The sequence below is a fragment of the Taurulus bubalis genome, assembly GCF_910589615.1.
Source record: "Taurulus bubalis genome assembly, chromosome: 14".
Classification (NCBI taxonomy): Eukaryota; Metazoa; Chordata; class Actinopteri; order Perciformes; family Cottidae; genus Taurulus; species Taurulus bubalis.
The window spans coordinates 24,928,109-24,952,439 of record NC_136602.1 but is presented as its reverse complement, the minus strand read 5'-3'; the positions used below and the strand labels follow the sequence as shown (position 1 = coordinate 24,952,439).

At 42.7% G+C, this 24,331-nt stretch overlaps 1 protein-coding gene across 1 annotated transcript; it reads right to left on the bottom strand.

The window, feature by feature from the left end:
* Positions 1-689: 689 nt before the first annotated feature.
* Positions 690-23,832, bottom strand: rasgrp3 (RAS guanyl releasing protein 3 (calcium and DAG-regulated); the record flags this gene model as incomplete). Its single annotated transcript, XM_079229970.1, has 16 exons — positions 690-707; positions 2,853-3,220; positions 3,368-3,517; positions 4,200-4,236; positions 4,490-4,637; positions 5,235-5,350; positions 5,457-5,570; positions 5,759-5,839; positions 9,744-10,022; positions 10,585-10,701; positions 14,815-14,988; positions 16,920-17,067; positions 17,447-17,578; positions 19,000-19,067; positions 23,197-23,294; positions 23,763-23,832. 16 exons carry the CDS (start codon positions 23,830-23,832, stop codon positions 699-701), a joined length of 2,109 nt encoding a protein of 702 aa, XP_079086096.1. The 3' UTR covers positions 690-698.
* Between the last annotated feature and the right edge of the window lie 499 nt (positions 23,833-24,331).

Sequence of the window (24,331 nt, the reverse complement as noted above, 5' to 3'; positions counted from 1 at the left end):
ATTTAACAGAATCCACGACATTTCAGAATCGTCCATCAACGTTCCATAAGGAAGGGTTATGGTTACCCTTTACATTCACTTTCATTTTTGCTTTCCCTTTTTTTTCCCCAAACCATTAAAATATCGACACACTTTCCCATCATGTATTTTCCGATCATTCCAACTTGGGAAGTAACGGAGAGAACTTGCTTGTGGCTTTCCTCAGATCCTTTCCTTGGTCATACTGAAGCGTGAAGCTGGTGGCTGACAGTAACAAGGGCTCGGATTCACTGGATTTCGTTCCACACTTTTGTTCACTTTAAAACATGTTTCTCCTCAGTTCTTCAGGTGCTGATGTTACGTATGCACACCCTGAATCAAACTGCAACCTCTCAGTAACCTCACTGATCCCCTAAGGACCGCCTGCTCAGGATGGAGCGGTTATTCCCTGTGATCCACGGTGGCTGTCAGTCCATTATCCACTGAGCTTGTCTGCTTCATCTCTGTTCTCCCAGAGAACACACATCATGTTCCCCCATGCAGCGACACAGTGTCCACATGTGTCTCTGTGCTGAGGTCTTCAGAGGGCATGACAGCTCCAGGTCACTGAAGGGGGTCCGCAGGCAGCCCAGCACGGCCCCCAGGCAGAAGAGCTTCCTGGTCCCAGCCGGCAGGGCCCCTCTGGACCCCCGGGTCTGGTCCTCGTCAACGTGACCAAGTCAGCTGTCCTGGAAAAGAACATATAAAAGAAAATGATTTGTTTTACTAAACTATTATTCTTGCGTGCCTTTCATTAATGTTCTTGGTTTCATTTTGTTTAAATGAATGTCTGACAGCGTAATGTAAAGTAATGATGTTCTTCAGCTCATATGTCAGTGATTTTCAACACCAGTGTGCCGTGAGAGATCGCCAGGTGTGCCGTGGGAAAATGTCCAATTTCACTTAATCGTTCCCAAAAAATATGATTTAGTTGCTGCAAATAATTTTCCATTGTTGAGCGTCTGAGCTGCAACATAGTGTCTGTGCTAGTAATGAAATACTCTTCCATGCCAGTAGGTAGCGCAATACTTACCATACATGCTGTATTATGCTACAATGTGACCTTTGGTTACTTTTTTGGTTGTTGGTGTGCCGCTGGGTTTTTTTATTGTAGAAAATGTACCTCGGCTCAAAAAAGGTTGAAAAACACTGTAATATGTGACTGAATGGAAATATTATCCTCTCCCTGAATATTTTATTTATTAAAACAAATGTCTTTCCCTGGGTGCCCATGAGTTAAATAACGTTAGCGTTCATGTTAAGGGCAAGACTGACAAGCTGGCTGTCAGACGGCACACACCAGTAAGACAGTGTTAAGCTCATTGAATGGACCAGTTGTAGTGGTGTTGTCAGAATGATGCCCTTTTGAAACCTGAGGCTCGTATATGGTTATTTTTTTTACGTCTTTACTTTATTCAAGTAGTCGTATGAACCCCAAATGAGTTACATTACTTGTATTATTTTATATCATTTTTTTCTGAATTTATTTGTGAATAAAATGTATATTTAAAAAAATCACTTTTTTAACATATTTTGATCATAACTAATAACGTCCAGCATGATCTATGCTAGATTTCCCCCCCAAAAGTAGCCGACTTTTGCAAACTGGACCATGGTTCAGGCCCTTACCAACATCCAAAATACTAATAGGACACCTTTTTGGAAAGCTTAGGACCTAAATAATCAGAATATGCAACAAAAACCACTGTAAAACCAAGCTTTGATATATTGGGAAGGTGTTTTAGTAAAAAAAACCGTGTCGTTCAGTTCAAAAATAGAAAGGTTACTTGTTTTATGACAATACATTGTCTCACCAGAGGCTGCTGGGTATTACAATTGGCATAAGCCTTCCCTCTTGCTGTGTGACGTGTTTCTAGAAATGTGGAGGGTCCACGTAAGTCACAGGAAGCGGATTTGTGAGACAGAGAAGAAGAAAAAAAGAAACCTCCGGCCGATTTGTGATTTTACAGGTACTAATATAGAGTTCGTAAAGGATTTTGATTACTTTGTTAGACTCCCACAAGCCTGTACAATCACTGAGATGTGTTTGTTAGGGAAAAGCAGCAGTATAGTCGGCGGAGTTTACGTAAATACTTAAACTTAACGGTTACTTTAATTATGTTTTACACCATATGCATCTTCTCACAAGGGTTGTGGAACTGTGGAACTTTAAATGAAGTTAAACAACGATGTGGTTCTGGAGATAATTAAGGAAACGTTCAAACAAAATAAAATAAAAAGTGTCTGAAAACAGGCGCTGCTTTGCCTTGCAGAGCTGAAAAGGTTGACAGATGTGATTTTGTTTGTATAGTGATGTGTTTTGTGCTATTAAATCCACACACTATCTCCACATGCACACACCTCTACAGCCCACAGGGAGACACGTCCTGGATGCTCTTCTAAATGTACACTGATGCTGCAACTGTGTCCTTAAAAAGGAATTGTTAAATTGACAAAACAACACAATAACTCACCGATTTTAACCAGATGGTGAATTTAAACACAATTTTAATCTAAAACTTGGGAAACTTTGTTCTCTTTATTTGTCCGAACCAATAAGGCGGCGTGTCGGACCTGTCAAAGACTTTGGTCACGGCTGGTGTAACTTCACCCCTTTCTCTTTGCGCATAAATATCTCTTCATGTGATCATCAAATTCCAAAGAAATCCTCCAAAACACACATTAGGAGAAATGATATGATCAACTCAGGGTCTGATGGAGGACTTTTCCACTTCCAGGTGGTGGGAGCTGTGACACGTCTCTTTGACAACACGGTCCACACACAGGTTCGCCATCTGTTACACATCCAGACCTGCAGCCAGCGCTTCCCTTACCTGCCCTCTGTGCGTGACCCCGTTCTGTGGACGCTCCCCTGAGACCTTGGACTTGTCCTGCGAGTCCACGCCGCCCCGCGAAGAAACCGCCTTGTCGTTCTGATTCTCCCAGCGGGCACAACCTTTATTTTTAGAGGATTTCCTGTGAGTCCTGTATTTCATTTTGGGGAAGGTGTGGGAGCCACCGTCTGCGGCCCCCCAGCTGTGCTCGGGCCACAGGGACTCGGTCTGGGTGGCCTGGCTGAGGGTGGCCCTCTGCAAGCGCACAGAGATCCTCTGGGCCGAGCCGGTCATCAGCGTGATGGACTGGGTGTCCAGAGATGGATCTGCTGACGTGACGGCCGGGAACTCAAATACCTCGTCCTCGTCTAGAGGAGAGAACCCAGAGAAATGATCCGCCAATCAATTATTCACCATAGCGTGACTAAAGAAGCTCATATCTAACATGCAAAGCCTTTGCAACTGCAATCTGTTTGTGTCACTTTATTGAATGACAGTCGTGAGCTGGAAATGACCTTGGCAGGTGGGCAGCGCCGGGCTGCTGGGCAGCGAGCTGTGGGTCAGCCGGGCGGGAGAAACATTGCCCAGGGAGCTGGAGCGGATCAGCTTCCTGCAGGCCAGGACCAGCAGCTCCCGACATTGCTTATGACAGTTAACGCCGCAGTCTGCCAAACAGACATAGACACATGACACATGAACAACTATTCAGTGCAGAGGAGTTCCACGCTTCAGGACAAGAGGATGATGGTCTTCCTTCTCCCTTCATTGCCAAATGGGAATCATGTTCTTGGGATTGGGTTCTGAAAGTCTGACTCATCACTGGAAGGAGTTTTCAGTTTCACATTTCTTAAAGGGCCAGCTTCCGCAAATTGACCCCAAACTTGGGAAAATACTACGAAATCTATCTGCGTTGCTAAATTCCACTTTAGTAGTAGAGCGGCTCGTCCTTCAATCTAAGCATCGGCAGCTAGATCCCTGCACCTCCATCACTGTGAATGATGGCATGTAGTGCTACAGGGCTTTGCGTGGTCCAGAGACTAGAAAAGCGTTACACAAGTTTACCATTTACCATTCATTTGAGCTTTGATTTCTTAATCAGAATGAAATGTTAAATTAGCCAGAATTGGGAACCGCCGAGCTCATTGAGCCACAGCCACACTGACATTTAATGATCATGAAAACATGAACATTTAAATGTCTAAATACATGCTTGGGACATCTATAATATCGCATATAATGCGAGTATATATCACGAGATAAACCTTATTTTACTCCTTGGGGATGGATTCAAGACTATAATGTGACGATAACTAGTTAGAAGATGCAATGACACCAATGATACAATACCTTTGCACTTGTAGCCCTGTTTGATGATTCCCCAGAGCTGCAGGTCCAGAAATGTAAGGAGGATTCAGAAAATACAATAAATGTCATTAGATAAAAGCATGGAGACATGAGTCATCACAACATTTCCTGTAACAACGTGTATGTCTGTCAACGGGGTCGAGACAGATGCATGTGGCTGTACTTCATGTTTGACATGCCTGACAACATTATTGGAATATGACTGGTGAGCTTATTAACTGCCACGTTAAGAAGACATGAAAAGTGCAGTGCCATAATCTAGAGATACCCACAAAGCCAGCGCAGTGTTCACAGAAGGTGGGTTTCAGGTACGTCATCTCCTGGAAGTTGTGGATGAAGCCGGGGCCCATTTTACTCTGGAGCAGTGGGTTAGCGCGCAGGAAATATGCTATCATCTCATCCTTGCTGATCAATCCATCTCTGAGAGAAGAGGAGTGGAGAATAGAAGAAAGAAAGGAGGACGTACAGAAAGAGGGAGAGGACAGTCATATCCAGGTGTTCCAGTCCTCCCATCAGACCAATCGCATCATAATATTCATTTACAGAATTAAAGCAAAGTGCTCACCCTACATTTTCCCTCACTTTGCTTCTTCAGTACAGTTTAAACTGTAATCACACCTCAAGACAAACACCACCTGTATCTTTCACTAGGCGTAAAACACCTGAACCCCAATGTGTTGGAGATGACATACCTCGAGAATGTGCAGGCTGCTGGTGTATGTGTAAGAACATAAACAATATCTATATTTAAAAAGCATATACATTCTAAGGATGAAGTTTAACAATGAATGTTTTTACGGATTATTTGCTAATTTGCCATATTGGGGGCGCTTCTTTCTAGCGTAAATAGCGTATTATTAGCTAGCTTACTGAAACTAGTAAGCAACACTACAAAGTGCTGCACCCTTTGTAAGTTATAACAACACAAAACAGAAACTGAGAGAAACACATCATCATGCTGGGACCATGCACTGAAGAAATACACAAGTAGGGAATGGTTTCAATATCTAAACTCACTGATCTTTGTCCAAAACACAAAAGGAGTCCAGGAAGGGGAAATTAGCAGCGATGCTCTCAAAGTCCTCTTGAGAAATATATCCATCGTGGTCATGGTCATAATTCCTGAACACAGACTTCACAATGACAAGAAACACATTTTACACACGCGCATCTGTGCTTTGTCCAACAAGCGGCGTTCTGCATTGTGTGGCACGATTTGAAAAGCGGTCGTGTACTCACTCCCACCACCTTCCTGATGTGCTTATTGACCACGGAGGGGTCTGGCTTGCTGGTGACACCGGAGGCCCAGTCCAGTGGGACCAGGGGCTTGTTGGGAGTCGTAGGAGAGGTAGGCTGAGGAAGGAAACAGCACATGAAGACCAGAGTTCAGAAAAGTACACTCCTCACTCCAATTCTCCCAAAAGTTCCACCAGAGCAAAAGAAAGTAGTAAAAAATGACAAATATTTGCAAGTTGTCAAAAATAAATATCATTTAAATTGTTGAACACCAGCCTAAACACAACATTTCAGCTAAAACTTACCAATGATTTGGGGTTACGTGGTTCCCTTAGCAGTGACAGCTCATAAATCTCATCTTCGGTGTAGTAAAGGTCTAAAGAGAGCTGCAGATACAAGAGTTAGGTGTATCATTAGTAAACATCAATAAACAACTGAAAGCAAAAAGATGCGCTTTTCATTTAATATACTACATTGTTTGTGATAAATCTCATTCATGTGTGTGAAAAGTTCCAGTGAGATGGTTTTAACTGGCTGAGTGGGTGAGGGAGGCAGAGTGCGCTGCCCTATGTACTGTCTTCAGTATATATGTATATTCAGTATATATGTCCTGACGTCTTGTGCTTTTATACATTTTCATGGCGAACATGCACTCATGATTGGAGGAGAGTTTTACCCATAGCATCCAGCACAGGGCTCCACCTGTGTGCATAGAACTGGGGTTACAATATTGCACCTGTTATTTCTGATAGCTGTTCTTTTATCATATTTTGGGGTTCTCTGGGGAAACATTTATGTTAAAAATCCATGAAAAAGAGCATTTTGCATCATAAATCTCCTTTAAGGTCGTCAACAAAACTAAAGTGCTTTGTCCAAAGTCTGACTATTCATAAGATCTAAGGGACAGTCAGAGTCTATCTTTGTGAAATCCTCTCCTGTGCTTTCTGTGTCTCTGTAACTTCTCATCACAGAGTGAACATTGCAGATCACTGATGGGAATCAATTCAGTTCAAAGATTCATTCAAATGCATCACAGAGCAAATGTACTTCAGTACATAAATCAAGTGAACCCCCCAAACCTGATTTAAGTTCAACTGTAGATTCATTCATAGCTCTTGTGCAGACTCAGAAGACTGCAGGGATGAAAGTAGTCTACATGCTGCCTGAACAATGTTGCCACAGAGCCTGAAAGAAAGAAGATGATGTATGCGATGTGCTTGAAGCCTCCCGTAGGACGAGGTGGACGTCATGAACAATGACACTTGTTGTACTCGTGTATTTGATCCTGTCCTTATATGTTCAGTGAGATCAGACGGTTCCCGAAACCAACATGTGAAACAATGAAGGGCATCAAAGCCTTAAAGGACACGAATGTTACATTTTGTGTTGAAAAAGCTCTGGGTTGCTTTCAGTCTATTTACGAGTGCAACATTGAGAACTTTGGACATGAATTGCACCAAATGTGTCGCAGCATGTGAAAGGAGCGATGAACTATGGACCATGACAGATTGAGCAACCAGGGTGTTTTAGGAGTGAAGTCTATATGAACCTGGACCATAAGAGCTGTGGAAGATAACTTTGTGTTTCTGTTTTTACACTTGACGTTTGTGAGTCGTTTACTTTAAAGGCTCTGACATGAACACAAAGTTACAGTTTAATAATTTGCGAGGTGACTTTGTATTTTTTTGCCAGAGCTTTGACTGTTTTGAAGTGGGAGGGGCTCAATTGGAAAAAGGTTGTTTCATGTTCTTCTGTGCATCAATCAGGACTTAACAACATAACCTGTGAACAGTTAGTGGGTTGTTTCCATACGTTGCAATACCACTGTTAAAGCTAGGATTGGCAATCTTGAGAATTCTGAAATTCAAAAGTTCACCAACTAAAGCACCCAGCCCAGTTTTGCCAACACTTTCCTTAAAACTAGTTCCAAAAGTTCCAAAATCTGGCGAGAAATTCGGCAACACTGACCCTTTAGCTCGTCTCCCTCCAAGGTAAATGGACTGTACCATTCACCCATTCATACACTGATGGGAGGAGCTACCATGAAGGAACCACCTGTCCATCAGGACTAACTAACATTCACACTGATGGGAGGAGCTACCATGAAGGAACCACCTGTCCATCAGGACTAACTAACATTCATACTGATGGGAGGAGCTACCATGAAGGGACCACCTGTCCATCAGGACTAACTAACATTCATACACCGTAGGTACAGCAACTTAGGGTTAAGTGTCTTGACACTTGATACATCGATATGGAAGCAGGGGATCGAACCACCGATCCTCTGATTGAAGGAGGACCCTGCTCTTTCACTGACCCACAGCTGATGTGAGAACTCACAGCTGTCAAGCTAGCAATCAGGAGAAGACTCCGGTGAAGAGCAGTGAATGCACAGACAGAGTGAACTGATTGGACAAACTTATTACAGTCCTGCAGTCCTTGCTGTCAGTATGTAAAGAGATGTTGAACGTTGAATGTTAACTGATTGTTCCAGCGTACAGTACAGTAGGAGCAGTGTTGGGGTAGTTACTCAGAAAAAGTAACTAGTTACAAGTTACTAGTTACTTCTGAAAATTGTAACTAGATGACTTTACGAGTTACTGCATTTGAAAAGTAACTTCACTACTAGTTACTTTACTTTCCTTTTTTTTAAGCAAATGTCCAAATTAACCGCAAAGATACCTGGACAAACATCATCACTTTATCACTTTATTTTCAATAAAGGGCATCTCTTAGCCTTTCCACATAGTGTATTGTAAACATGTAAAACAAAAAGGCATATAAAACTCAGCCATTAACTTGAGCGAACATTAACCCTGTTCACACTGTCTGACCAAAGAAATATGCCTCACTTTAAAATCACAAACAACAGGATACAAGAGGCTGTGTATGGTGGGGACATTCAGGTCAAACAGCATAACACATTGAAAACAGGCTTTTGGAAACATGAGACCCCACTAAACCAAATGGGGGCCGACTCCGAAGAACAAAACCAGCTTGTTATAGGAATCATTGTAGTGGTTTAAGAAAAATAGAAAATTAATGGCACTTTTTCCCATAAAATAGAAACAGAAATGCACTTAACCCAAAAAATAGAAACTGAAAATGCAATTAAATAAACAGAAAATCCACTTCATCATTGCCTAAATAAACAGAAAGTGCACTATATCCTATGAAGTTTATCATTTTTCTCTATTCTTCAAAATAGCGATTGTATCGCATGAGTAAAAGTCTCTTGAATCTTTTACCCGACAGCCTGTTCCTCCTTGGGGTCAGAACAACACTGCCCAGGCTGAAAAGCCTTTCCACAGTGTTGTAACTTGTTTTATTACATGATTTACTCTTATTGTGAAGAGCATGTAAACAGGAAGTGCTTTTACTTTGAAGGCATAAAGTACAATGATACGTGCTTGTTGACGCAAACTAATGTTGATGTTACGTGTGGAAAATATAAACATGTCGGGTGCAAGAGCGCGTTCTCAATCACTTTAACAGTTGTAATACTGCAGTTCACCAGTAGAGGGATTCCGTTCATACAGACGTGTCTTGTCCTCATTAGAAGCTCCACGTCATTACAGACAGGTGCACTTGATGGTATTGAGTGTTGTATTGCTTTGCAATATCCTTAATCCTAGGGAACCTGGAGAGATCCTCCCAGTTGGATCCGGGAACTCCGTCTCCGTCTCATCCATTCCCCGCTTCCCTCCTTCTACGCACCAGCAGCAGCTACGTCACTCAAATCACTCAGATGGAGTTCTGTGATTGGTTGTTCATCAGGAAGTGTCGTGTGACTCGCGCGCCGCTAAAAGAGAACTTTTCGGACTGGTACAAATGTCTTGAGTAACGTAGGAACGCGCGTTACTGAGGTCTAGTAAAGTAGTGTAGTTACCAATATGTTGAGTGTAATGCGTTACTTTACTTCGTTACCTATAAAAGTAATATCGTTACTGTAATCCGTTACTTTGTAACTCGTTACCCCCAACACTGAGTAGAAGGAATATAATGAAAACGGCATTCCATCTTTAAAGAATATCCTCTTTTACTGTCTTCCCCCAGACACAAAGAAATGTGTAAAGTCGTTACTGATACGCTTCACTACTTCATCTCTGGTCCCCAGGATGTCTGTGAATCACACATTCCCTTTCAGTACTCTTCTTCTCATGTTCTCATGAATTCAAACAGAAACCAGATAGACAGAAAGGAGAAGAGTGATAAGGCATGTCGCGTGGAGCTATTCCTTTGCAAGTTCAATTGGTAAATTACGATATATGTGAGGTAACCGCTCACCGTTAACAGGTAGATGAGGTCCATGTTGGGCTCCACCTGGGCCACTGCAGTCTGCAATGAGACCAACTCATTGAAGGTCATGTAGAGCTGGTGCATCTTCACCAGGTTCACCTGGTTGCTGCCATGAATCCAGTCAGGAAAGACGACATGCAGGGCGATCAGGTCCTTCAGGTGCACGCCCAGGATGGGGATTTTAAAGCCCTGGCTGTCATTGAAGGCCTTTCGGTAACACGAGTAGTTGTTTTTGGAAGAGACCAGCTCAGTCATCTCGCTCCAGATCTGGGAGGGGAGTGGGGACAGTTTGGTTTATTTAATTATTAAATCACAAAGTGAATGATGTGGCAATTCATGTGATCTGTCTTGGTGGTCTTACTGTGGGGGCAGGCCGGCAGTTGCATGGATCAAAAGTGAGTTTTCTTAATCTTGTATATATTTGTATTTTTTTAAATGTTTGAAGACTTTCAACTGACTTCATTATAGTAAACTTGCCTGGAGCGGCTCAACCACTCAGCTGAGAAGGTTGTTGCTTTGTTGATAGCATTCCTTATACCCGTGTCATCCAACTCATTGGGGTTAACCCATTAAGCCCTAACCCTAATCGTATTTAAAACCAATCACACTAACAAACAAAACTAGAATAAAACATGTTTAAGTCTGGTTTTCCCTCAAACACATTACAACTGGATCCCCTTTGACCATAACCAAACCGTGTATAGGGATATGCTTATGTGTATGTTCAAATGTTGTAGGAATGCAAGTCTACTGAATGTTTGTTTGGATATACATGTATATATATATATATATATATATATATATATATATATATATATATTTGACTTACCTTTACAACTTCTGCGGCTAGATAAGGGTGAGTGTCCTTCAGTCGAGAAATGGAGCTGTGGCTCAGCCCCCCCACCACGGCCATCAGGGTGTTGAAGTTCTGCAGCTGCAGAAGTTTCTGATGACAGAGTGACACAATTTCACTTGCTTACATAATATTTATCTAATCAAACATGTTCTGTTCTATTGCACAAGGTTAGAGTAGTGAATGGCCTATTCAGATCACATTATCACCACTATCATGAGATGCCATCCGGCTTTCCCTCGTTGTTTATTGTCCACAAGTCCACAACTTGTCATACGAAATAAATATAAATGTTTTCATTAAAATGGTAGACTTTAAACATGCATTAAATAAAAGCAACTATGAGACAGTTTATGCCAAGTTATAGTTGATGAGTATAAGGTTAGCTCTGGTGGAATGGAGCTAAGTTTATTTTATATATATATATATACAGTGCATTTAATCAAGTATTATATAGTAGAAAACCAACCGACACAATGGGTTGTTTTGACCCAATGTTATTGTTATTTTGTGATATTACTGTTGGGTTATACACCCAAACTGAACATCTGGTTATTTTGACTCAGTGTTAGACTAAAAAAGCTCATATATGAACTATCACAAATGTATTGGTAGTTGTACAAATAAATATGCCAATGTCATTCAAAACGCAATGGAGGCAGAGATTATTATTCATTTTGTATTTTTTTTTTTTTAAGTGTTCCAATGGCATTTGGACTGGCAGGCAGGTAACAGGTGACAGGTAGCAGGCAGGTCAGAGGTAGCAGGCAGAAAACCGGCAGGTCAAGGGCAGGTAACAGGCAGGTAAAGGATGGGTAACAGACAGGTAAAGGGCAGGTAACAGGCAGGTAAAGGATGGGTAACAGGCAGGTAAAGGGCAGGTAACAGGCAGGTAAAGGGCAGGTAACAGGCAGGTAAAGGACAGGTAACAGACAGGTAAAGGATGGGTAACAGACAGGTAAAGGGCAGGTAACAGGCAGGTAAAGGATGGGTAACAGACAGGTAAAGGGCAGGTAACAGGCAGGTAAAGGATGGGTAACAGACAGGTAAAGGATGGGTAACAGGCAGGTAAAGGACAGGTAACAGACAGGTAAAGGATGGGTAACAGACAGGTAAAGGATGGGTAACAGGCAGGTAAAGGATGGGTAACAGGCAGGTAAAGGGGAGGTAACAGGCAGGTAAAGGACAGGTAACGGGCAGGTAAAGGGCAGGTAACAGGCAGGTAAAGGATGGGTAACAGACAGGTAAAGGGCAGGTAACAGGCAGGTAAAGGGCAGGTAACAGACAGGTAAAGGGGAGGTAACAGGCAGGTAAAGGACAGGTAACAGGCAGGTAAAGGATGGGTAACAGGCAGGTAAAGGATGGGTAACAGGCAGGTAAAGGATGGGTAACAGGCAGGTAAAGGATGGGTAACAGGCAGGTAAAGGGGAGGTAACAGGCAGGTAAAGGACAGGTAACGGGCAGGTAAAGGGCAGGTAACAGGCAGGTAAAGGATGGGTAACAGACAGGTAAAGGGCAGGTAACAGGCAGGTAAAGGGCAGGTAACAGACAGGTAAAGGGGAGGTAACAGGCAGGTAAAGGGGAGGTAACAGGCAGGTAAAGGGCAGGTAACGGGCAGGTAAAGGGGAGGTAACAGGCAGGTAAAGGACAGGTAACGGGCAGGTAAAGGATGGGTAACAGACAGGTAAAGGGCAGGTAACAGGCAGGTAAAGGATGGGTAACAGACAGGTAAAGGATGGGTAACAGACAGGTAAAGGGCAGGTAACAGGCAGGTAAAGGACAGTTAACAGGCAGGTAAAGGATGGGTAACAGACAGGTAAAGGACAGGTAACAGGCAGGTAAAGGATGGGTAACAGACAGGTAAAGGGCAGGTAACAGGCAGGTAAAGGACAGTTAACAGGCAGGTAAAGGATGGGTAACAGACAGGTAAAGGATGGGTAACAGACAGGTAAAGGGTAGGTAACAGACAGGTAAAGGGCAGGTAACAGGCAGGTAAAGGATGGGTAACAGACAGGTAAAGGGCAGGTAACAGGCAGGTAAAGGATGGGTAACAGACAGGTAAAGGGCAGGTAACAGGCAGGTAAAGGATGGGTAACAGACAGGTAAAGGGCAGGTAACAGGCAGGTAAAGGATGGGTAACAGACAGGTAAAGGGCAGGTAACAGGCAGGTAAAGGATGGGTAACAGACAGGTAAAGGGTGGGTAACAGACAGGTAAAGGGCAGGTAACAGGCAGGTAAAGGACAGTTAACAGGCAGGTAAAGGACAGTTAACAGGCAGGTAAAGGATGGGTAACAGACAGGTAAAGGGTAGGTAACAGACAGGTAAAGGATGGGTAACAGGCAGGTAAAGGATGGGTAACAGGCAGGTAAAGGATGGGTAACAGGCAGGTAAAGGATGGGTAACAGACAGGTAAAGGATGGGTAACAGACAGGTAAAGGATGGGTAACAGGCAGGTAAAGGATGGGTAACAGACAGGTAAAGGATGGGTAACAGGCAGGTAAAGGGCAGGTAACAGGCAGGTAAAGGATGGGTAACAGGCAGGTAAAGGATGGGTAACAGACAGGTAAAGGGCAGGTAACAGGCAGGTAAAGGATGGGTAACAGACAGGTAAAGGATGGGTAACAGGCAGGTAAAGGATGGGTAACAGACAGGTAAAGGATGGGTAACAGGCAGGTAAAGGGCAGGTAACAGGCAGGTAAAGGATGGGTAACAGGCAGGTAAAGGATGGGTAACAGGCAGGTAAAGAGCAGGTAACAGGCAGGTAAAGGGGAGGTAACAGGCAGGTAAAGAGCAGGTAACAGGCAGGTAAAGGGCAGGTAACAGGCAGGTAAAGGGCAGGTAACAGGCAGGTAAAGGATGGGTAACAGACAGGTAAAGGATGGGTAACAGACAGGTAAAGGATGGGTAACAGACAGGTAAAGGATGGGTAACAGACAGGTAAAGGATGGGTAACAGGCAGGTAAAGGGCATGTAACAGGCAGGTAAAGGGGAGGTAACAGGCAGGTAGAGGGGAGGTAACAGGCAGGTAAAGGGGAGGTAACAGGCAGGTAAAGGGGAGGTAACAGGTAGGTAAAGGGGAGGTAACAGGCAGGTAAAGGGCAGGTAACAGGCAGGTAAAGGGCAGGTAACAGGCAGGTAAAGGACAGGAACAGACCGGTAAAGGGCGTGTGGAGATGGGGAAAGGAACACAAGGCGATTTGACAGGGAATGCAAAATGTTGCCAAAAAGACCAAAACACATGCCCCTTGTTAACCTGCCATAGCTATCATCCCCTTCTCCATCCCTTAGTGGCAGAGAGAGTGCAGGGGCAGAGGTTTTGTCTTGTTGAATGTGTTAGTCTAGTCTGCCTAACCCATTGATCCTTCATCTGACTGAGGCTTGTGCAGTCGGTAGCCTCCACTGGGCCGTCAGACCGAGAGCGCGACCCTCTAGAAGGCAATGCTCATGATCCTGCAACACGCAACGTGTTTCTGGAGCGTCTCTTGCTTTTTTCTCTGAATGGTGGAACATCTAAAGGCATCTTGTGGACGGATCAGAGTTTGATTTGAGGATCTAGAAATGTGTCTTTGTGAGGAGGGACACAGAGACAAAGTGAGGCATGATTGCAGTATTTTTAGTCTCTACTAAAAATGATCTTTGGGCCAATGTGGCTCCTTTTATCACCTACTAGTTGGACGTTGCCTAGTATCCACAACCCACTGAGACAAATCTGCCTTGAGTCAATTTTACAGTTGTAATTGTTTTGAAAGTTTATCTCCTGTTGCAGTGAATGTGAATGACATCAGCTGACAGCAAGTAAACCATGTTCCAGTTCCAACAGAAAGTGTTTTCAGAGGGAAGGCTTTCTGTGTCCTCAGCACAGTGACATAGGGAGCATTCACCATGAAAAATGGGATGCTCAGTTTGTAATTATGACCTTCTGATATCATTGTAATATTACTATTGAATCAGCCATATTGCTAATGCAAACGTTTTGATCCTACTTTATTACATGTAAAATAATGTCTTGGTAATCGGTCATGAACATCATTACATCATTTTTTGTAATGCACTTCTGAGGGAATCCATACTTTTCTAATAAAAGAAAAGTAATGATGCTAGTTTTATGACAAATTCGGTTCTGCTGTTGCACTAGCTGTTAGCCATAACGTTCATGTTTCGCAGATAAAAACCCTTTAAACCCTGGTGCCTCTTCCCTGTCTTACCTGAGCCACGTGGATGTATTTGGTAATGACCTCTGCACGGGTCTGAGGCGTTAGCTTGCTGAGCACCATGAGCTGGACCCACTGAGAGATGCCGTTGAACAGAGCAATGGAGCGCTCCAGAGTTGGGTTGTCCACCAGGCAGCCGTGGATCACATAGCTCTGGTAATCAGTGAACTGGAGACACATATTACACATCACACATCCAGCTGGCAATTTTTCAATCTAATCTTCTTAAGTCTGGAATGGTCACTGCACAGAAAAATGGATTAAACCTCACACTGACATTTAGACTTTCATGGGGAGATGGTATCGTGAAAGCTGAATGACATTTTGCCGATACATATTTTAAATGAAGATATTTTGACCTGACAATGGCGCTCGATGAAAATGTAGCCTTATGGTGGCGAGAAGATCGAGGAGTCACACAGAGATATTCAGAGACTGAATGATGTTTTGTAAATCTTACATCTTTAGGAGTCAATGTCTGGCCATGTGTGGAGAACATGTGAGAGCGTATGTAACCTGCAGCAGCATCTCATTTCAAGGGCAAACAGAAACACCCACGCACATGAACAAGTGCTCATTTCATTACTTCACCAGTCCAATAACACCCTGAAACGTTGTTCTTTCTGCCGTTGTTACCCATGAACCACCTTTCCCGTGTAAACAAGGCAGTCCTCCCAGAGGCCAGCTAGCGCCACATCAAAGCTCTCCAGCAGGTGTCCAGCTTCCCAAGAGCTTTTCAGTAACATTCTTATCAGTGTTGTGCATAGTTCACCCGTAGTGTAATTATTCACTAGGCTCCAAAATGTTGATGGTAAGACTTCATGAAAATGTAACTTAATCTAACTTGAACTAAGTGTAAGAACTGACTCAGCAATGTCAGTAACAGTATAGCATCTGTCTGACATGTGTCACCATGTCTTTCTCAGTAGTTTTCCTTAACTCAGGCTGTCCTGCTGCACCTGTCCACAGACACTGTTCACTTCCCCAAGCCTCTGCATTGCCATCCATCCACTGAAAGCCCCCAGACTCCCACCAGTTCAACTGACTCTGTCCTACACCTGCTCACCTGTGTCCACTTTCCTTCATCAGCCCTGCAGCAAATAACCAGCCCATTGCCACTCATTCCCTTCCAGATTCTTAATGACGTGCCGTTCCTTTCTTTCTAGCCATCTGAACCGGAAACCTGAAACCTTTACTCAGAAATATGGAACATTTAGCTGTTTGCCTGTAAACTATGTAACCTAATATTATGAATAAATCCCTGAACTGTTCCTGTGCCAAATATTTTCAATGTAGATCCTCTCCCTTGTGCATTGGCCTCTTTGTTGGCTTGTTACCTGCCTGACAGAACAATCTGGCCAAACATAGACCCAACAGATATATTTTCTGTGGCTCAACAAAATGAGGAGACCTACGCAATTCAGTGCCTTCTATTCTTGCCTTTAAGTCGATGCAACGGTCACTGGCCCACAAGCTAATTAAGCTGTTACGTGAATTGACAGATAACTTTACTATCACTCAGCCTCCCTTTGTGCTAGCCGCTAGCGTTGGAACCGCTAGCAGCTAGCGTTGGGACAGCTAGCCCCCCAGCCTTTAGCCTTGCAGCCTCGGGATCGTTAACTAGCAGAAGACTGCAGCTTCTCTGCTGATCAGTTGAATACCGACAACTTGCAAGATCTTTGGTTGGCAGTTTCTGCAAACTTCCAGTGAGACCCAGGTTTAGTTGGGTGTCTTACTTCCCAGTTTCGGGGTGAAGTGAAAAGGGTTATCCCCAACATGAGCATCCATGTTGGCAAAAAGGTCTCCCCTGTGGTTTCCGCTGAAGCTGGAATGGTGAACAACATGTTTGCAACAAGACGGCATGCACTTTTGTGAATGCACAGTTTGTGGGTTTTATGACCGCAACTAACTGGAGATCAGTAAGATTCATATTTATTTTTCAGATATTAATGTTCACACTAGGCCTGTTGTTCTGCAGAGCTTCAGATTAAGCAAGTCATGATGATTATATTCAATAGTTCCAGAAGGAATGACAGAGCCTTTTTATACTTGCTAGCGTGGATAAAACAACTCATTAGACAGACTGTTTGTAGATTTACCGATATCCTCCGTATGGACTTGAACTCCAGGAAGGTGAGATGCTCGGCCAGCTCCATTGGCTCCAGGTGGTCAAACAGCAGGGAGGCCTTTCCTTTCTTAGCCTGCTTCTTGCGCTGGGTCAATTTACGCATCCAGTCGTATGACGGTCTACAACGAAGAACAATTCATGAGCAATAAGCACAATCAATCGAGAAAAACAGAGACACAGGGATTCTAAACAATTTGTAATTTAAAGACTAAAAACTGAGGATCACCATTTTGGTCATTTAAAGTGTTAGGCAGTTTGAGATATGTCTATGTAAGTTTTTTGTCATATTGGTTCCTTGTTATGTATCAGATACAGATAGCTGGGCCTACGCACCCTGAGAGACGTTTTACCAGTCAGTAATGAGAGAACCAGGACTTTGTTTTAAGGTTAACATTGGAATTGGGATTAAAAAAAGACTACATTTTTAAAAGTCTTGCTATTATGCTTTGTAACACTGATTGGGTTAATCTTGTCTAAGCGTGTATCTGAGGGTCTTACATGGTGGAGATGTCGAGGAGCTTGAAATGCTCCTCACAGGACAGCTGAGCAGCCACATCTCTGAACTCCTCTGTGATCCGGATCAGACCCATGTCCAGGTTGAACTCTGCAGGGAATGTCACAATCCAGTACCTGAACACACACATAGAGATTTCAGCAGCACATATTTTGACACTAAAAAGACATAATGTAATTATAGCTCCAAGGAATTCTCTCTTGAACCAGATAGTGACCCTTGTGACCTTCTGTATTGTGACTCACGCCCCTGTAAGGTGGTGGTATTGTCTGTCCAGACCTTTGAATCCGCTCACTCCACCAAGTTTGAGTCAATATACCCATCTGGCACCATGACGTAAAATGTTTCTGGATTAAAAAGTAATGGAGCAATAAGCAAAGTGGGTGGGACTAATGATTTTACGATCAGCGCTGGGGACGGGATAACTGTGACTAACAGTCTGATATCAGGCAAGTGGTGGAAGAGTGCAGGAAGTTCTCTCGAGTTTATGCCACATTTACAACCTAGAACTGTGGTATGTCCACATCCTGTGTGAGCTGGCTCTGGAGCAGTGTTGTCCTTTAAAAACAGGTTTAGTCTCTGGTTTGAATCGTGGTTTAAACAATAGCTCAGTGTTGATTGTTACATTTAACAAAGAGAGGAAATGAGCATTGTGAGGACCAGATCTAACTGTTCAGCTCTGCCTATGTGTGTGTCTTGAAACTGCTAAAATGTATGCATGTATGTATGTATGTATGTATGTATGTATGTATGTATATAATGTATGTATGTATGTATGTATGTATATAATGTATATATGTATGTATGGATGTATGGATGTATGTATGTATGTATGTATGTATATATAGGTGTGTAGGTAGTAAAATGGGCATCACCATTCAAATTAACGAAACAGGATATTCAGAGCGGTGGACATTATTTTGTATATTTTGGTCATTGAAACCGGTTGCAGTTGTAGCAGGACAACTTCTGTACAAACCGTCTTGTCAATGTGGCATGTAGAATAACAACAACGGAGGTTGAATGAGGAGGTCTGGGGGGTGAGCAGTTCTTTTGGGTATTGGGGGGCATGTCCGTGTATGGCCCGTTCTGAACGACTATGGCACTAGTAAGGTGAAATCCGGTGATCTGGTAAAGTGGCATTGGCTTTTCTGTAGTCTTGGGTTTGTATTTCCCAAAAGCGCAGGAATCCAGAGTAAGGTGCCGTTCACACCAGACGCGACTCTTAAAAGCGCAGCCGCTTCAAAAACGCCTTGGAAAAAATGCGCCTGTGGAGTGGGCCTGTGTGCGCAACCGCAGTGACATTGATGAGCTGTGCGTTTCCGCGCAAGGCACTTAAAAGTTGAGAATATTTCAACTTTTAAACGCACCAAAAAAACACATTTAAAATGCGCGCATTTAAAAAAAAGCCCATGAAAGGTGTGCCGTACCATCGGGAAACAATGGTTTTGCCAGCAATGGTTTTTGAGAGTCGTGTCTGGTGTGAACGGGCCCTAAGCCGTGTTAGTTTTGGATGAATGTGTATGTAGGATCTTACCTCATTAGATAACAAATCTTCAGCCTGGTTCTCTGGTAGGTGTCATCTTTGCTGTCACGGTACGTGGGGTTCAGTTAAGGACTTTTTCGAAGATTTGACAAATCATTACACTCCAATATATGACAAATCAGCAATTAAGGAAATAATTCATCATGCTTTAAAAGTTCTATACATGACATTCAGAGCCACTAGAGAACCAAAACAAATGGGCTTCCAAGATGATGTGACACACAGAGAAAGTGACTCCTGAACACATAAGGGAATAAAGTTACGCTTTTCTGAACAGCTTCAAGGTTCAAGATAAGTACACAAGGCAAGCAAGAAGATGTACAACTTGAGCTATTTTATTAACATCCATCCATCCTCCAGCCTCGATGTCCTGTCCGTGAAAGCCAGGAACAGGACCGGTGACAAAGGGCAGCCCTGGTGGTCTGACTTATTGCAGAGAATAGGAACCCAGCTCTTACTGCAGGCGCACAGAGACCGGGTGGCCCATTGCAACGGGTCCGGCACCCCGTAGTCCCATAGCACCCTCCACAAGAACCCCAGAGGGACCCGGTCGAAAGCCTTCTCCAAGTCCACAAAGCACCAGGCTCCTGGCCCGGCCCGACCCCGATGCTTGTCACACCCGTAATAACATTAGTAAAGGTATTCATCTTGTGAATTCCACAACCAATCTAACGTAATCAATAGCTACACAAAACAAAGCACAGAGGGGCTTGATGTGTGGGACTTTGTTCTCAGCTCAGGATGCAATTACTCCATATCTGTACATAGCAAATAGCTTTTTGCTGCTATATCAATGTTTAAATGTAAAGAACTAACAAACAGGAAGCCAGCCTCTCAACGTTCCCTCTGGCCGTGGACATAGACAGCTTGTGGCATCAGCCAATAGAGCCCTAAACAGCCTGGGCACCCTGTGTTGTTGTTTGTTCATACCTCGCTTCTGAGTGTTGCTTGTTCTGAGAGTTAGAACTTCTCTCTCAAGCTCTCTTTTTGTCAAGTACATCACCAAGAATGCTGCTGAAGGTTTTTATGACCCATTGTGTCTGTGCAATCTCTATGACAGCAGCTTTTGACCCCATCATTGAGTGTGACCACTTGGAAAAGCTATACACACTTTTGTCTTCGGACATTATTCTACATTACTTTGGACTGTGGAAAGAAGTCTGGAGCACCCAGAGAATAAACATGCAGAAAGGAGGAGGCCATGTTCCAGACTTCAACACAAGTTTGTTTCCAGTTTCCAAAAGACAGTCAACAGTAGTCAGTGGATTTTTTAAAGAATGACCACGATTGTTCTATAAATTTAACAATCTAATCCACAATCTTCCCCTAACCTAATGCACCAAAAACATAATTGAACCCAGACCGTATTTTTAGTTTTTGTGTTCTGTTGTTCACTTCAGAGGGATGTCTCTTCTGTTGCCCCGCCTGAGGCTCTTTCCTTTCTTTCTCCCTGTTAGAGAGTTTTTCCTGAACCAATGTGAGTTCCTGGGACAGAGGATGTCGTATGTGTAAAGATTATAAAGATGATCAAGATTATAAAGCTATCTGAGGCAAATTTGGGATTTTGGGCGATACAAAATAAATTTAATTTAATTGAATACAACTAACAAAAACGTAACCATAGTGTTGTCACATGGTAACACTGATTCATGTTCAGCGGTGATTGGTAACTACATTGGAAGGCATTGACAAATGAAGCTGTAATGCTAACAGGGGAATCAAATCAGAAAAGGCTTCTATTAGTTGTTATAGAGGGAATAGTCGTGCAGCCGCAGGCACGGGAATTATATGTAGTATGTAATTAAGTATTAAGTATGTAGAGTAGGAACGTGGAAAGGAGATGTAACTTTAACATTAACTTTCCATAACCTTGATTATCTGTTTCATTCATAGATTGTAAATAAAGATCTTAAGATACGGTTAGTCGGTATATTAAGATCTTAATCTGCATCTTTACATTACATACAATTAGTTTGTATATAGAGATATTTATATAAAGTTAGATACAGTTTGAATGTAAGATGTTACTAGTCTTTATCTTTTTAATATCTTTATCTATGGCTCAAAGTGTTTTTGAGTTAGAAACTGAGCCCCAAGTTGCTCCTCATGCGTTTTACAGCAGCCAAATGCTCCTAATGCATAATATTGTGCTCATGCACTTACAGAGCAGCTCCAAGGACATTGATTCAGGACCAGATCAATACTGTTTATTCTACGCTCAACTATATAGTACCACAGCAAGAAAAAAAGTGAAGGAAAGACTGCGATGCTATCTTCATTTTGAGATTGAGCTTGGATTTCCTGTGAGGGGAGGAATCATTTATCGAATGCATCATTATAGTAGTCCACACCTTCAGCACACTGAAGTACAATAACAAGCAGTATGTCATTACTACGCTGTGTTCATGTGCATTAGCAGTAAAGCACTGTGTTCATGTGCATTAGCAGTAAAGCACTGTGTTCATGTGAATTAGCTTAAAGCACTGTGTTCATGTGCATTAGCTTAAAGCACTGTGTTCATGTGCATTAGCTTAAAGCACTGTGTTCATGTGCATTAGCAGTAAAGCACTGTGTTCATGTGCATTAGCTTAAAGCACTGTGTTCATGTGCATTAGCTTAAAGCACTGTGTTCATGTGCATTAGCTTAAAGCACTGTGTTCATGTGCATTAGCAGTAAAGCACTGTGTTCATGTGCATTAGCAGTAAAGCACTGTGTTCATGTGCATTAGCAGTAAAGCACTGTGTTCATGTGCATTAGCAGTAAAGCACTGTGTTCATGTGAATTAGCTTAAAGCACTGTGTTCATGTGCATTAGCTTAAAGCACTGTGTTCATGTGCATTAGCTTAAAGCACTGTGTTCATGTGCATTAGCTTAAAGCACTGTGTTCATGTGCATTAGCAGTAAAGCACTGTGTTCATGTGCATTAGCTTAAAGCACTGTGTTCATGTGCATTTGCTTAAAGCACTGTGTTCATGTGCATTAGCTTAAAGCACTGTGTTCATGTGCATTAGCTTAAAGCACTGTGTTCATGTGCATTAGCAGTAAAGCACTGTGTTCATGTGCATTAGCAGTAAAGCACTGTGTTCATGTGCATTAGCAGTAAAGCACTGTGTTCATGTGCATTAGCTGTAAAACACTGTGTTCATGTGCATTAGCTGTAAAGCACTGTGTTCATGTGCATTAGCGTAAAACACTGTGTTCATGTGCATTAGCTTAAAGCACTGTGTTCATGTGCATTAGCTTAAAGCACTGTGTTCATGTGCATTTGCTTAAAACACTGTGTTCATGTGCATTAGCTTAAAGCACTGTGTTCATGTGCATTAGCAGTAAAGCACTGTGTTCATGTGCATTAGCTTAAAGCACTGTGTTCATGTGCATTAGCAGTAAAGCACTGTGTTCATGTGCATTAGCTTAAAGCACTGTGTTCATGTGCATTAGCTTAAAGCACTGTGTTCATGTGCATTAGCTTAAAGCACTGTGTTCATGTGCATTAGCAGTAAAGCACTGTGTTCATGTGCATTAGCTGTAAAGCACTGTGTTCATGTGCATTAGCGTAAAACACTGTGTTCATGTGCATTAGCTTAAAGCACTGTGTTCATGTGCATTTGCTTAAAACACTGTGTTCATGTGCATTAGCTTAAAGCACTGTGTTCATGTGCATTAGCAGTAAAGCACTGTGTTCATGTGCATTAGCTTAAAGCACTGTGTTCATGTGCATTAGCTGTAAAGCACTGTGTTCATGTGCATTAGCGTAAAACACTGTGTTCATGTGCATTAGCTTAAAGCACTGTGTTCATGTGCATTTGCTTAAAACACTGTGTTCATGTGCATTAGCTTAAAGCACTGTGTTCATGTGCATTAGCAGTAAAGCACTGTGTTCATGTGCATTAGCTTAAAGCACTGTGTTCATGTGAATTAGCTTAAAGCACTGTGTTCATGTGCATTAGCTTAAAGCACTGTGTTCATGTGCATTAGCTTAAAGCACTGTGTTCATGTGCATTAGCAGTAAAGCACTGTGTTCATGTGCATTAGCTGTAAAGCACTGTGTTCATGTGCATTAGCTTAAAGCACTGTGTTCATGTGCATTAGCAGTAAAGCACTGTGTTCATGTGCATTAGCTTAAAACACTGTGTTCATGTGCATTAGCTGTAGTTGCTACTGGGTTTCCGCTGGACGGGATATATCATCAGTAGTTTTCCCGCTAGCTCTGCAGATTTAATGTACCAGCGATGCATCAGCAGCAGGGTGCGAGGAAGCAGGCTGGCCTTCAGATCCCCATGGTCATCTATGAAGAGATCATAACATGTCAGAAAATGTGAACTTAACACGCAACAGGCAGCTAACTATGTTATCCTAAAGGATCATTCTGGTGATATTCTAAATCTGTTTATTGTCAACAAATCCCATGAAAAGGCTCAATCAGCCATGCATTGATGCCACTACCATTCAACAGCCGGATATATCTCATGCCTCTGCCCTATTATATAATACTGTTGTCCAATAAAATAGAATCATCATCATTCATCAATGAACCACACCGGGTGACATGTTTATTCATTATCATGAACACACACACACACACACACACACACACACACACACACACACACACACACACACACACACACACACACACACACTAGTTATTTTGAACTATGACACAAATACTCATATTCTACTCATAATACTTCATATTAATAGAGGGTCTCATGATCGGTAATCCAGCCTTACATTTCCTTCATATGTCACTTACCAAACGTATGAATGCATTCATGTAAGAGCGCATCCAGAGACGCTGCCTTTCCCAGTGTGGATGATCCCATAGTGCCGAGCCGGAGGTCAACGCCGTCTGCTCACCGCTCTGGACCAATCAGGGTTCTCCTGGGAGCAGGAGAGAGACGGTCTTCAGGATCAGAGGAGATTTTACATGATGGTATGAGAATAAATGCCCTGTGCTGGTCTTGTGATCTAGTGAAGTCTAATTCTCCAATGTATTGTTTGTCATGCAGCTTTAAGCTGATAGACATGAGTCCATCATGTAAATCAATCGACTTCCATACGCTAATCTGTTTGGAATCACTATGTGTCTGTAGAAACAGGAAGCAGGGAGTCTTCAGAAATATGAATGCATGAATGAATGAATTAATTAATGAATGAATATATACTGTATTAATCTCCAAGGGGAAATTGTTTTGTCGTCATCAGTAGCGCCTTACCACTTGAAAATATGTTTTGTATAAACACTAAAGATACTGACGGTTCACCAAGAAGAGGGTCTGAAGTCCAACAAAGAGAAACGACTGTAAGGTGAGGCATCTATGC